Raw genomic sequence first — 13,820 nt, forward strand, 5'->3', positions numbered from 1 at the left:
CTGCCTACTAACAGTGTGATGACTTTCAGCTTTCAGCGAGTCAAGCAAGGTCTAATACCATTGTGACAGAGGTATTAGCATTGTGACCTCATAACTGTAAACCATTATGACGTCATACGTCTAGCGGTATTACACTTGTGTAATATTGCTGTAATAATATTACACTGCAGTATCTTCCACGGGAGAGTAATAAATTCTTATATTACAGAAGTTGACGTCAATAAAATGCCCCTCTTCATGTGTATCATGTGAAACTTCAGAGAGTTTATACCAATCATTATGGTCGCTACAACAATGTCAAATTGTGCAACAAATTGTACAACATGTCCCCCTATGATGTAAAATTTGAGAATATTTACAAAACACTACCCACGCAATAATTGGTCAAACCTCACATATTGTACTGGCGTGTATCTAAGACATAGTTGAAATGACAACCATTACCTAGCTCTCATCCACTGCAGATGGGCAGTTGGTGCAGTCAAAAGCACTCAGCGATTGCCATTGTTGAAGATGTGAAAATGTCACGGCACAGAAACTGCAAAGTTGCTGTACTTGAAAGGTCTTTTATAGCCATGCTTGTCATCAGAGTTGACGAAACTGTTATCAGTGACTTGGCTCTGTGGCTGCCCTGTCAATGATCCCTGATAATTTGGATTGTTGCACATGGTATAAATCGTAGGATCATAATTGACTAGTGTGTGAGTTGGATATCAATATAACAACATGATATGGTGTCGCAGTTGGCTGCCAAGTTGAACAAGCATTAGTCCGGGTTAGTACAAGCAGCCAAACACCTGTTGCTGAATGGCGCAGAATAAGCACGATTATCATGAATGTAACATTAAAACCTATTTCACCACGCCTCACCTCACCTCACAGCACAAATCCTCTCAGTATATCATCTCACCATATCATCTCACCTCACCTCATAGCACAGCAAAACACTTCCTCTCAGTATATCACCTCCTCTAACCTCGCGTCAGAAAACAGAACAGAACCTCAGTTCAGCTAACCTCACCTCACAGTACAGCACCTCACCTCACCTCACAGTACAGCACCTCACCTCACCTCACCTCACCTCAGGGCGGTGGGGTAGCCTAATGGTTAAAGCGTTGGCTCGTCACGCCGAAGACCCGGGTTCGAATCCCCACATGGGTACAATGTGTGAAGCCCATTTCTGGTGTTCCCCGCCCTGATGTTGCTGGAATATTGCTAAAAGCGGCGTAAAACCAAACTCAGTCAGTCAGTCAGTCATCTCACCTCACAACAAAACATCTCTCAGTACCACACCTCACCTTACAGTTTAGCACCTCAAGCACAGCAAAACACCTCCCAGTACATTATCTCCTCTCACCTCACAGATTAACACCTCACCTTACCTCATCTCATCTCACCTCACAGTATAGCACCTCACCTCACAGTACACCCCATAACCTCAGAACACAGCACAACACCCCTCAGTACCTCACCTCACCTCACCTCACCGTACAACACCTCACTGCACTGCACCTCACCTCACCTCACAGTACAGTACCTCACTGCACCTCACCTCACCTCACCTCACCTCACCTCACCTCATTAGATTACCTAGTCTTCATTAATCAATGGTAGGTCTGATGAACCTAGAAAAGTGCTGAGTGTAATGTTAAACGTCACTGTTTGACCCAAGTCCTTCTCCCTATTTCAGGTCATGAGACAAAGGCGATGTTAAACAACCGTGGTCCCAGATACAAGCGCAGTAAGCTGGAGCGGAAGATCAACCAGGACGTCATCTGGTGTGTCATACTCTTGCTCTTCCTCTGCTTCTTCTGTGCCATTGGTAAGTCAAAGACATTCTTCGTACATCTCTTACATCCAATACGGAAAACAAGATATATAATGTAATCTTTTGTAAAAGTTTAGTAAAAGTTTACTTTCACCACCAACTTGTTCATTTCTATTTTTATTTCGATCACCGACTTGTTAATTTCATGACATATATAAAAAAAATTCAACCACCGACTTGTTCATTTCAAGACAGTTCTATTTATATTTCGACCATCAACTTTTTCATTTCAAAACAATTCTATTTTTTCCGACCACTGACTTGTTAATTTCAAGACAATTCTATTTCTATTTCAATCACTGACTTGTTCATTTCAAGACAGTTCTGTTTTTATTTCCACCACCGAAAAACTTCCTTTAAAACATTATATAAGATCACCTAATCGCTGCTGTTCGTTTACTGCATGAATGGTGGTCAGGTAGCCCTGTGATTAAAGCTTTCACTCATCATGACCAAAATGCTGGTTTGATTCCCACATAGGTACAATTTTTAAGCCCATTTCTTGGTGTCCTTAGCTGTGATGTAGCTCGCATATTACTAAATATGGTATAAAATCATTTAACCACTCAATAAGGTAACATTTAAATCTTTCCAAGACTTGCTGTTGCCCACTCTAGATTGCATGGTGTTGGGTTGTTTTGTCCATCAAAACAGCTTGCCAGTGAATCAGATAGATTGCTAATTTAAAAGTGACAATTCTAAATATTTTCTGTCTGACTCGTGTTGAATTTCATTTTGAAAGCCTCAATTTATTACACTGCTATTGTTAATTCAATTTACGTAGACAGCTGCAGTTCATTTTCTGTGCATGAGCAGTGATAGAATGTTTAACCCCATACTGACCTTGATGACATGTTGGCAGTGTTTTCAGGAAATAAAACACTCTCATATCTACAGCTGATCAATAAGTGTTGGTAATAAAATGATCATTTCATTCATGCATGTATCATTCTCATTTGATGAAACTTGTTTCAGTAAAGGCTTATATAAAATTGGCCTAAGTCATCAATGCGTCGACTAACGGGATCGGTTCAGCCTCGCTGGCTTGTCTGACACATGTCATCGGTTCCCAGTAGCGTAGATTGATGCTCATGCTGTTGATCACTGTATTGTCTGGTCCATACTCGATTATTTACAGACCACCGCCATATAGCTGGCATATTGCTAAGCTAAACTCACTCACTCACAAGTATGTCGTACGAGGCAACTAACAGGATCAGATTTTTTAAAAGAAAAGTTGTCAGTGTCTATAAATTAATAGAAATCCCTGAAACAACACACCATTATGAATATTCATGGTATTTTGAACGTTATTTTCATCACTATATGACTTAAATATTGCTGAAGTGATGTTAAATTTTAACTCACTCACTCAGCATTATTGTCCCTCATGTTCACAATGTTACTGGTTTCAGACCCTTGGAGATCCGGGTTAGAATATTGATCTTCAGTAACCCATGCTTGTCGTAAGAGGCGACTAACGGGATCGGGTGGTCAGGCTCGCCGACTTGGTTGACACATGTCATCGGTTCCCAGTAGCGCAGATCAATGCTCATGCTGTTGATCACTGGATTGTCTGGTCCAGACTTGATTATTTACAGACCGGCGCCATATAGCTGGAATATTGCTGAGTGCGGCATAAAACTAAACTCACTCACTGGTTTCAGTAACAGTTTGAAGGGTTATCTCATTTGACAGACACCCAATTGACAGACACTGAACTAGAAGGTTAATTAGGGTAACGCCTACGGGTATAATGGAACAGTCCACTGTCTAGTGAGTAGAGCAGGGTGAGCCTGAAACAGGTTCGTTACTGAGAAGTTTGATTGTGGGTAAATGTAACTTTGTTGTGATTAAATGATAAATGATTTCTCTTCTCAAAATTGATTTTACTATCAATTACTATCGAATAAAAACAGGTTTGTCATTGAGAGATTTGATTGTGTTTATAGATAGAAAAGACCCCTCCCAATAATAGCATATGTACAACAGAAATTAACTGAGAAAACGTTTTGTTGGTGTTCAAGGTGTCATTGATGTCTTTGAGTAGTATACAATGGACATTCAAGGAAGTAATGAAAAACATTCTCACATCCATGGCCACATTGACATGATGCGTCATATTTTAAATATTTATTCTAAATAAATCTTAATTAAGTGCACTCGTCATATATCTTAATATAGTGTGCAAAACATATAACTTCTTTATTCCATATGAATAATATTTAGGTTTTCATTTGTCTTTATTTGATTTATATGATACAACAGTGTCGCAATTTCTAATAGCTAAGCTAATGTTTTCAATATGATGATCCCGACTCCCGTTAGACTAGAAGGTTAAACCGAAATGTTTATGAAAATAAAAATTCAAATTACTGTCTTTTCGTTCAAAATTTAAAGTAAATAATATAGCTTCAGTTTGTTCCTGTGTTTTATTGGACTATTCCATTATAATGTGTAGGTGACAGGTAGTAGATAATCTGTTCACTGAACCGTAAATGTTGTTGTTTTAAGGTGTCTGCGAACTGGCTGTCTGCGTAATGGGAGGACACCGTTTGAAGTCATTACCCTCTCTGTCCCCTTTGAAAAACATACTTTCTTTTCCCTTTAAAGTAGGGTTGGTGGGGTAGACTACTGGTCAAAGCGTTCGCTCATCATGCTGAAGACCTGGGTTTGATTCCCCACATGGGTACAATGTGTGGAGCCCATTTCTGGAGTTCCATGCCGTGATATTTCTGGAATATTGCTAAAAGTGGCGTAAAACTAAACTGACTCCCTTTAACGTTGTGTATTGCTGGTCTTAGTAATGAGAAAAATCTGATTCATCATGACCCAGAAGTATTCAAAACCTCTTATCTCTGAGGAACACCTCGGTTTTGAGGTGTGGTATTACTGTTGACCGATTATGGTTAGCCTAACCCTATCCTGAGCCTAACACAAAAACGTTTTGGTTTCATATCAGCTCATGATATTTGTAGCGCTATGATATTTATAAGCTTATGATAAACTATATACTTGCGATTGTTTTGGTCTTGTTCTGGGGCCCGATCCACAAAGCGTTCGTAGCACTAGGATATATGTAAGCCTATGATAAACTGTATACCTGCGATTGTTTGGGGCTTGTTCTGGGGCCCGATCCACAAAGCGTTCGAAGCACTAGGATATTTGTAAGCCTATGATAAACTATATACCTGCGATTGTTTGGGGCTTGTTCTGGGGCCCCATCCACTAAGTGTTTGTAGCGCTTTGATATTTGTAAGCCTATGATAAACTATATACCTGCGATTGTTTTGGTCTTGTTCTGGGGCCCGATCCACAAAGCGTTCGTAGCACTAGGATATTTGTTAGCCTATGATAAACTGTATACCTGCGATTGTTTTGGTCTTGTTCTGGGGCCCGATCCACAAAGTGTTCGTAGCACTAGGATATATGTAAGCCTATGATAAACTATATGCCTGCCATAGCTCCGAACTCTATGACTGCTTTTGGGAGAGGGTCCCAGATGCATCATGACTTATATCTTTGTTTCGGGGAACAGAGCTAAGTTCACATACATATTGTTCAAGACATCACAACTTTGTGGTAGACAATTATAAATGACAGCAGCTATTGTTTTTTAATCAGCTATTGTTACATTGTCACAGCATTTTGATTGACAATTGAAAATAACAGCAGCTATTGTTTACATTGTCACAGCATTTTGATTGACAATTGAAAATAACAGCAGCTATTGTTCACATTGTCACAGCATTTTGATTGACAATTGAAAATAAAAGCAGCTATTGTTTACATTGTCACAGCATTTTGATTGACAATTGAAAATAACACCAACTATATTTTACATTGTCACAGCATTTTAACAATTAATAATGCCATAACTTATATTTTACATTGTCACAGCATTGTAATGAACACTTAAGAAAGGACGTCAGCTGTTGTTCAAAATGTCACTGCATGTTGAACAATTAAAAATTACATCAGCCATTGTTCACATTATTCTGCAAATTCTTAAACAACATCATCAGTTTTAAAGAATTGAAAATATTCCTGCAGTTATATCATAAAAGCCTTGACTTTTTACTTTGAATTCATGGTTGTTACATTCAACATGCTAATTTAGGTCAGGGATAAAACAACTGAACTTTGTATTGTATTAGCCCAAATGATGATAGCATATTAGGACACCCCTAAAAGCCTGTAATTTGACTCACTATTGGAATACATATAACACTGAACAAAATAGTTCGGGTGCTGCGGTGAGTGAGTACGGTTTTATGCCGCTTTTAGCAATATTCCAGCAATATCATGGCAGGGGACACCAGAAATGAGCTTCACACATTGTACCCATGTGGGAAATCTAACCCTGGTCTTCAGCGTCACGAATGAACATTATAACCATTTGGCTACCCCACTGTTTCCGGGTGTAGAAGCTGGTGACAATTTCAAATTGTACAGATCATTATTCTGCTGCCATTCATGTATCTATAAACTACATGTCAAAACATTTGTTTGAAATGGTGGTTTGGTACTCTTTCCTACTTTTATGACCTGCGAAGATCTGGTTTAGAATTGATCTTCAGCAACCCATGCTTGTCGTAAGAGGCCACTAACAGGGTCGGGTGGTCAGGCCCGCTGACTTTGTTGACACATGTCATTGTATCCCAATTGCGTAGATCCATGCTCATGCTGTTGATCACTGGATTGTCTGGCCCAGACTCGATTATTTACAGATCGCCACCATATAGCTGGAATATTGCTGAGAGTGGCGTAAAACTAAACTTACTCATGCTTTTGATCACTGGATTGTCTGGTCCAGACTCGATTATTTACAGATCACCACCATATACATTGTAGATGGAATAATGTGCTTAGTTCATCAACAAAAAAAACAAAACAAACACAAATATATATTCCTAATACAGTGAACTACAGTACCTTAGTACTGTTTTATGTGTTGTTCCATTATGTTACTGCTGCATTGAATGGAACTTATGCACTCCCTGTCAACTACGACGTTGTCATCCAGACCAAATATATGGGTACTATCTAGGTCACCTCTCCCGCAACATGTTTATCAGCTGAGCTCTTGACTCACACAGAATATATTACCATTAAGGCTGTCAAAGGAATTCACTTGAAACAACCTGTATATCATTGCAATAAGCCTTGTTGGTGTTGCAAGGGATGGTGCGTAGTTGTGTCCTTCACAAATTCTTGGTTTGAATCCAAGAGTTTCCTGTTTATGATTCTTGGTTTTTAACCACCACATAGATGATAATGGGTTAAACCAAGGTCGTGTATGACCATGACCTGAGTCATTTTAGGTTTTTCTCCCACATGAGTGAGTGAATGAATTTAGTTTTATGCCACACTCAGCAATATTCTAGCTAAATGGCGGCTGTCTGTAAATAATCGAGTTTGGACCAGACAATCCAGTGATCAATAACACTAGCATCGACCTACGCAATTGGGATACAATGACATGTGTAGCCTGACCACCTAATCCCCTTAGTTGCCTCTTACGACAAGCATTGGTCCCTGAAGATCAATTCTAACCCAGATCTTCACGGATTTCTTCCACATGAAGCTGACATCCCATGATGAACTGTTCTAAGTGGTGTTAAATATACTGAAATGCTGTTCCTTTGTTGTGCTTAACCAAACTCACTCAGTCACTCTAAATTTGTGAGAAGCCTGCTTGTGCTCAGTGGTTTCACTCTGTGATGCTAACGGGATCGGGTGGTCAGGCTCACTGACTTGGTTGACACATGTCATCGTATCCCGATTGCGTAGAGAGATGCTCATGCTGTTGATCAGTGGATTGTCTGGTCCACACTCAATTATTTACAAGCAGCACACTATAGCTGGAATATTGCTGAGTGCGGCAATAAACAACAACAACCAACCAACCACTCTGTAATGTAACCAACCAACTCAAGGAAAATTAAAATATTAAACTAAGAATTAACAATACTAGAACGAAATTGACAAGGGATTGCTAGCAACCTAAGTTAGGCCACCAAACTAGGGACTGTGGGGACCTACAATTCTTGATTCTGCTGTAACAAGAAGTTAAATTCTGTCTGTAATTGTGATGGTAGGACAGTCTAGTGATTAACACGTCAGTTCAATACACAGTATTCTGATTTGATTCTTATCAAGAATGCAATATGTGAAGCTGTTTGGGTGTCCCTCACCATGAAATCACAGGAATATTTCTAAGTCGTGACTCCCTCCTCATTCACAACTGAGATGTTTATTTGAGAAAATTTCAATTGATAATTGTACTTCATTGACTTGTCGTTTTACATATACCAAAAGAAACAATTATTTATTTATTAATAAATTATGTATTTAACTCATTAAGGCCATCAACAGTCATTAACAGAAAGCACCTCTTATTCAGCGAGAGACGCACATGTGTGTTGTACTTCGCACTGTACCTATTATTTCAACCAATTTAGCAGTACTGAGCAAATGTTAGCTTTTCTTACGAGAGATCCCACCTGTAGTATCAATCAGAAGAAGTATTTAAAGTGTTTTGATAACAATTGCTAATCATTATCATAGGCTTGTACAGCGTTTCGCAAATGAACGCATGTCGGCGAGAAAGGGGACTATGATGTTTTTACAGAGGTAAGTGCCTGGTACTCTTCCTTGGGAATGGATACTAAAATACTTCGTATGCACCTTGATTGAATTAGATGTAATGGTTTAGAGGTTACTAAAAATTATATTTCCTTCAACTAGCTAATAAATAGGAAACAATATACGAAATTTCAAGGACATACAAAGAATTCAAACACAATAGAATAGTTTGAATTTACTTTTTAGGCATCATTACGTTGTCATGTTTCATATACTGAAACATAATGTATAAACACAAGTAATTATACATCCAAGCTCGAATAGATTAAACATAATTGAACTTACTAATTTGAAGTTTACTGAATTGTAACTAGTTGTTTTCCATAATCTAAAGTTCGTAATGTTACCTAAGCGAATATAAAGTGATAAGTCGCGCCTTTGCATCGAATACATATATACATGTCAGTGTTTTTACAACAATGAAATGTTTTACTACGTTTGTTACAAAAGACAGTAAGTTGGTAATTCAAAACATTGTCACACATGGACAGAAGTAATATCATAAGTTATTACATGTAAGCCATACAAAGGTATTTCAAGCATTATTTTTCCTTATCCTGACTCATGCTTAATGCTTGTCTCCTTCCTCTTGCGAACGTTAGTGGAACACTTGTATCTCCTATTGAAGCTCCCTTCAATAAAGAACAGACGTAAAATCACTCCTACCAAGAGTTATCTCTCCAGCTATTTAGGCGGGAAACTGTGGCGCCACCGTCCCCACGTGCCACACTCTCTCCTTCTTCGCCCTGTGGGCAGGTTGTGAGAGCACCTGTGTCTCCTATACGGCACTATATCCTTTAATTAATTGGTTATTCTCCTCTATTCTACTTTTATAGAGGTTTAGTTACGGTAGTATCCTTCAACAATATCGTTTGATATTTAATCGTATTTAGCACTGTTTATTCACGGAATTGTCCGTGTTTGTTCAGTTGTTTACATTTCATGAAAACCTATTTTCGTTGTAGGTTTAGGTTCGCTGCTAGAGACCCGCATTGATTGTGCCCTAGCTGCACAACAACATATACTTCCAGCTATAGCTGTAATCTTTATCAGCATTTAATTGAAATTCAATTTAATAAATAATTTTTCTCTGTACTTAGACGTACTATCGACTATCCAGGTGACTTTCCAAGTCATGGATAAACTGAGTCCCTCACGAGCTGTCTACTGCTGTTAGACGACTTACTACCACCAAGTGACCTGCCGGAGGTGTCCTCAGAGGATGGGCATGGGATGTTGTCCGCCATTACTTCGAAGACGTTGGCTTCTACATCGGACAACCCCTCAACGCAGACGTAGAAGAAGACGCCATCCTCTACGCAGAATGAAGCCTCACAGACATCAGCCTGATGGCAGTGAGAGGGCTTCATGATGAGCCGCTGCTGATCATCCCAGAGATACAGCACGCAGTCCGAGGGCGACAGATGAGCGATCCCCGGACCATATCGCTATCAACGCAGAGAGGGCAGCTCTACAATCATCGCAGACGATGAATAGACGCCATCCTCTACCCAGAGAAGGCTACACATCCCTCAGATGACGACCAACTCTACGGGGACGTCTGCGCAGACTACAAGGACTTTCTCTGCCGAGATTGTTCCGTTGACGGTACAGGGACTCTCCGATGATCAACCGATCATCTTCCCAGAGGTTCATCACAAGTAACGACCAGTCTCAGCTACGGTGACTTCAGCGCAGATCTCCACGGTACCCGAGGTATCTATGATGACAACAGATGAGCGTCCTGTGGGCCACGTCGCTATCACCGCAGAAAGGGCAGCGCTACTACCACTGCAGACCTTCAACCGGGGGGACTTTATGCAGGAGATGATGAAGCAGCGTTACGGCCTGTCACAGTCCACAACGAGGTCCCGAGCCTTCGCAAAGGTTCCAACGCAGACGTCGTCTCTGAGGGACCCTCCATCAACGTGACATCTGGCAGCAGATCTACACTAAAGGCCAGCCTGCGCAAAGGTCGACTCAACCATCCCCTGCGGCAGACACGGACGATCAGCATTTGCGAAGGCGTTCGCGAAGGAGGAATCGCCATCCCCGGATACAGAATCGGATGACCAGCGTTCGCGAAAGCATTCGCGAAGGACGAATCACCATTTCTCAGATGCGGAATCAGATGATCAGTCCTTGTATGTTAAGCACTACTTTCTCCGTTATTACTAGTGGCAGAGTCTGTTGGTTCTTCTCACGTCAGCACAAGACATGACACGCAGAGGGAGTCTTCAACTACTCCCACTACAGGTCTTCGTGAATGTACAACTGGACGATCCAGACCCCTTCGGACTCCCGGACGGATTAAATCCATATCTAATATGGTGGACTCAGAGATAGGAGGGTTGCAGACGCACCTATTTAGCAGAGCCGGAGTACAAGACGCATCTCTATGTGGACGCATCTCTCCAAGATTGGGGAGTACACCTCGACAACGATGTGTCAGCTGGGATATGGACCATAGCAGAGGAGATCTGCACTTCCACAGGCTGGAAATGAAAGCAGTGATAACGCCATACTCAACTGGACCAGCATTTTGAAGAATGCTCGTCTGACGGTACATACAGTCACCTCAACAGTGACGGTCTACGTCCACAGAAGGATCAACAAGTTGGCGAACCTTCTGGACCTCTGCTTTCAACTGGTCAGCATAACAGTCAACCTGAACGTCCACATCAGAGTATGCCACATTCCAAGAGCCAAGAATGTGATAGCAGATGTACTATCCTGTCCAACGCAGCCATTCTCAAATAGACTGGATGCTTCATGCAGAGATCTTCAAGCAGATCATACAAGAGATGGGAGCACCATTAATAGACCTCTTCGCCACAAGGGTCACCTGATAACATTTGTCTCACCAATGCCAGATCCACGGACATGGGCAACGGACACGCTAAGCATCTCCTGGTTAGGATTACACGCTTACGCGTTCCACCACCAGCTCTAATACCGAGGGTGTTGCAGAAAATCATTCAGGCGAGAGACCCACAACTACTTGGGGCGCACCTTTTGGCCAGCGAGAATATGGTTCCCTATTCTCATACAAGACCTAGGACTGCCTCTACTGCAACCCCCAGAGTGGAGGAATCTACTAGTACATTCTCACACAAAGCAGGCGCACGGCAACCCAGAAGGGTTCCGGCTACACGTGTGGACTGTATCAAGGCATGCTTGAACAAGAGAGGATATTTCGCCAGGGCAGCGAAAGCAGTGACACTAGCTTTACGCAAGTCTTCACGCAACTTGTCTGACGACAAGTAGTGACACTTCGAGACAAAAGATACGTTTTGGGGGCCGACTTCACAGCCATGAAAGTGACACATTCTCAAGTGGCGGACTACCTTTGTCACCTAGACAAAGGAAGCGGTTAAAAGGGTCAACACTCTCAACATACCTAGCGGCATTGAGGTCAGTTATCGCCATGAGGACGAGTGCAACTGACATAAGTACCAGAGTTACTGGCCTTACTACGCCCTTTTAATTGGAGGACCAACATCAGAGATTTAAAGCTCCGGTGTGGGACCTCAACGTTGTTCTACGACATCTCACTAGTGAGATCTACAAACCATTACAGAGAACATCATTCGAGTTCTTGATGCAGAAGGCGCTGTTCCTAATAACCTTAGTAACAGCAGCAAGGATGTCGGAAATACATGCTCTGCAAATCAAAACATCGTGCATATGGGACTGAGATGGGACTTCATTGCAAAGAATCCACTGCCAGGTCATCCAGACGGACAGTTCCACGTCCCAACACTATCATCAGCTCTTGAACCACAGGATACGCAGGTCTTATCCTTTTGCCCAGTGAGAGCATGGAAAGTCTACCTACAACGATCCAGGTCCATGAGACGGAAATTCAAGTGTCTTTTCGTCTCAATATCAACAGCGACACAGACGAAGGTCTTCCGCACTAAGATATCAAGCTGGATCAGAACTGTCATACTACGGGCCTACAAAGCAGCAGGACTGGATCCTCCAAGAGCCTCCAACCCACATGAAGTTAGAGCTCTGGCGTCATCGCTCGCTCTACTTGGGAATTGCTCTATCAGGTCGATAATGGAGGGCTGCTTCTGGAAATGGGACATGGTGTTTGCCAACCACTACCTGAGGGACATCGCCACTGAGGACGGCTCTGACATTCACCATTTCGGCCCTCTTGTTGTAGCACAACAATTGACAGTCCCACAAAGGCGCTGAGATGAAGTCTCGCCCTTTTATCACATGACTTACAAAGCTTACACTCAGCAGAGTTCTGCTTAAGTCGCAATGCATGTCTAACGACTAGCATAAGTGATATGAGCCAGTACTTGTAAGGATACTTGTACAGGAATGGGTCGCTTCTCCACTTGTTGCTTGCATCAAGAAATGGAGTCGCAAAATCCACATAAAATGTTAACAGAAGAAGGACCCAAAGTTAACTATTGTGGTCCCCCCATATAAAGGCAGCTGGAAGGACAAGGTCGCAACAGCAGCAGAGATTAGCAGTTAAATACAGTGCCAACTCGAAGTTCCCATAGGGGGGTATAGAAGACGTAAATCACTACATGGAATCCAAAGTATCTTGCCCGCCGCCACTCCGTCGGATTCTACAAGCATTAAGCATGAGTCAGGATAAGGAAAAATATGTAATTTTCTGAATAAAATTGATATTTTATACTTATCCTGACTCATGAGGTAAGCCCTCCCAGCCTCCCCATTAGACACTTTGGATTTCCCTGCAAATTCTAGTGTCGGGCTCATAATCAGGAGAGAGTGAGGCACGTTGGGACGGTCGCGCCACAGTTTCCCTCCTAAACAGCTGGAGAGATAACTCTTGGTAGGAGTGATTTTACGTCTATTCTTTATTGAAGGGAGCTTCAATAGGAGATACAACTGTTCCACTAACGTTCGCAAGAGGAAGGAGACAAGCATTAAACATGAGTCAGGATAAGTATAAAATATCAATTTTATTCAGAAAATTACATTTTGTTCAAGCTGTTGAAAGTTTCATGTTGATTTGAATTGTCAGTTTTCTATGCAATTTACATGAGCATTCTGTAAAACGTTTGTATATTTGATCTGTGTAATTATCAAATCCGGTGCAATTATCACGTGTATCAATCAACTCAGTCTCTATTGATCCATCGTCAATAAAAGCTTGATAGTATATCAGTTACGGTATCGATACACATGCGTATAATCATTCAAGCAGATTACAGTAATGAGATAATTGAACGCCTCTTTCGACCTTGAAATAACAGCCTCCGGTAGAATGCATATGTAATTACGTCCTTGGTGAAAGGTTTGTCCCGTGACAAGTGTAAAATAAATAGATGCGCTGTTATATCATTGGACA

At 41.5% G+C, this 13,820-nt stretch overlaps 1 protein-coding gene across 1 annotated transcript in view; it reads left to right on the forward strand.

Moving 5' to 3' along the window:
• LOC124274919 (phospholipid-transporting ATPase VD-like) overlaps positions 1-13,820 on the forward strand; it is a 102,296-nt gene that overhangs the window by 4,737 nt on the left and 83,739 nt on the right. Inside the window, exon 3 of the mRNA XM_046710640.1 lies at positions 1,691-1,822. Coding sequence (XP_046566596.1) covers positions 1,691-1,822 — 132 coding nt within the window. The remainder of the gene's footprint in view (positions 1-1,690; positions 1,823-13,820) is intronic.

Source organism: Haliotis rubra, unplaced genomic scaffold (assembly GCF_003918875.1).
Source record: "Haliotis rubra isolate DU_JTF1 unplaced genomic scaffold, ASM391887v1 Scf1, whole genome shotgun sequence".
Taxonomy (NCBI): Eukaryota; Metazoa; Mollusca; class Gastropoda; order Lepetellida; family Haliotidae; genus Haliotis; species Haliotis rubra.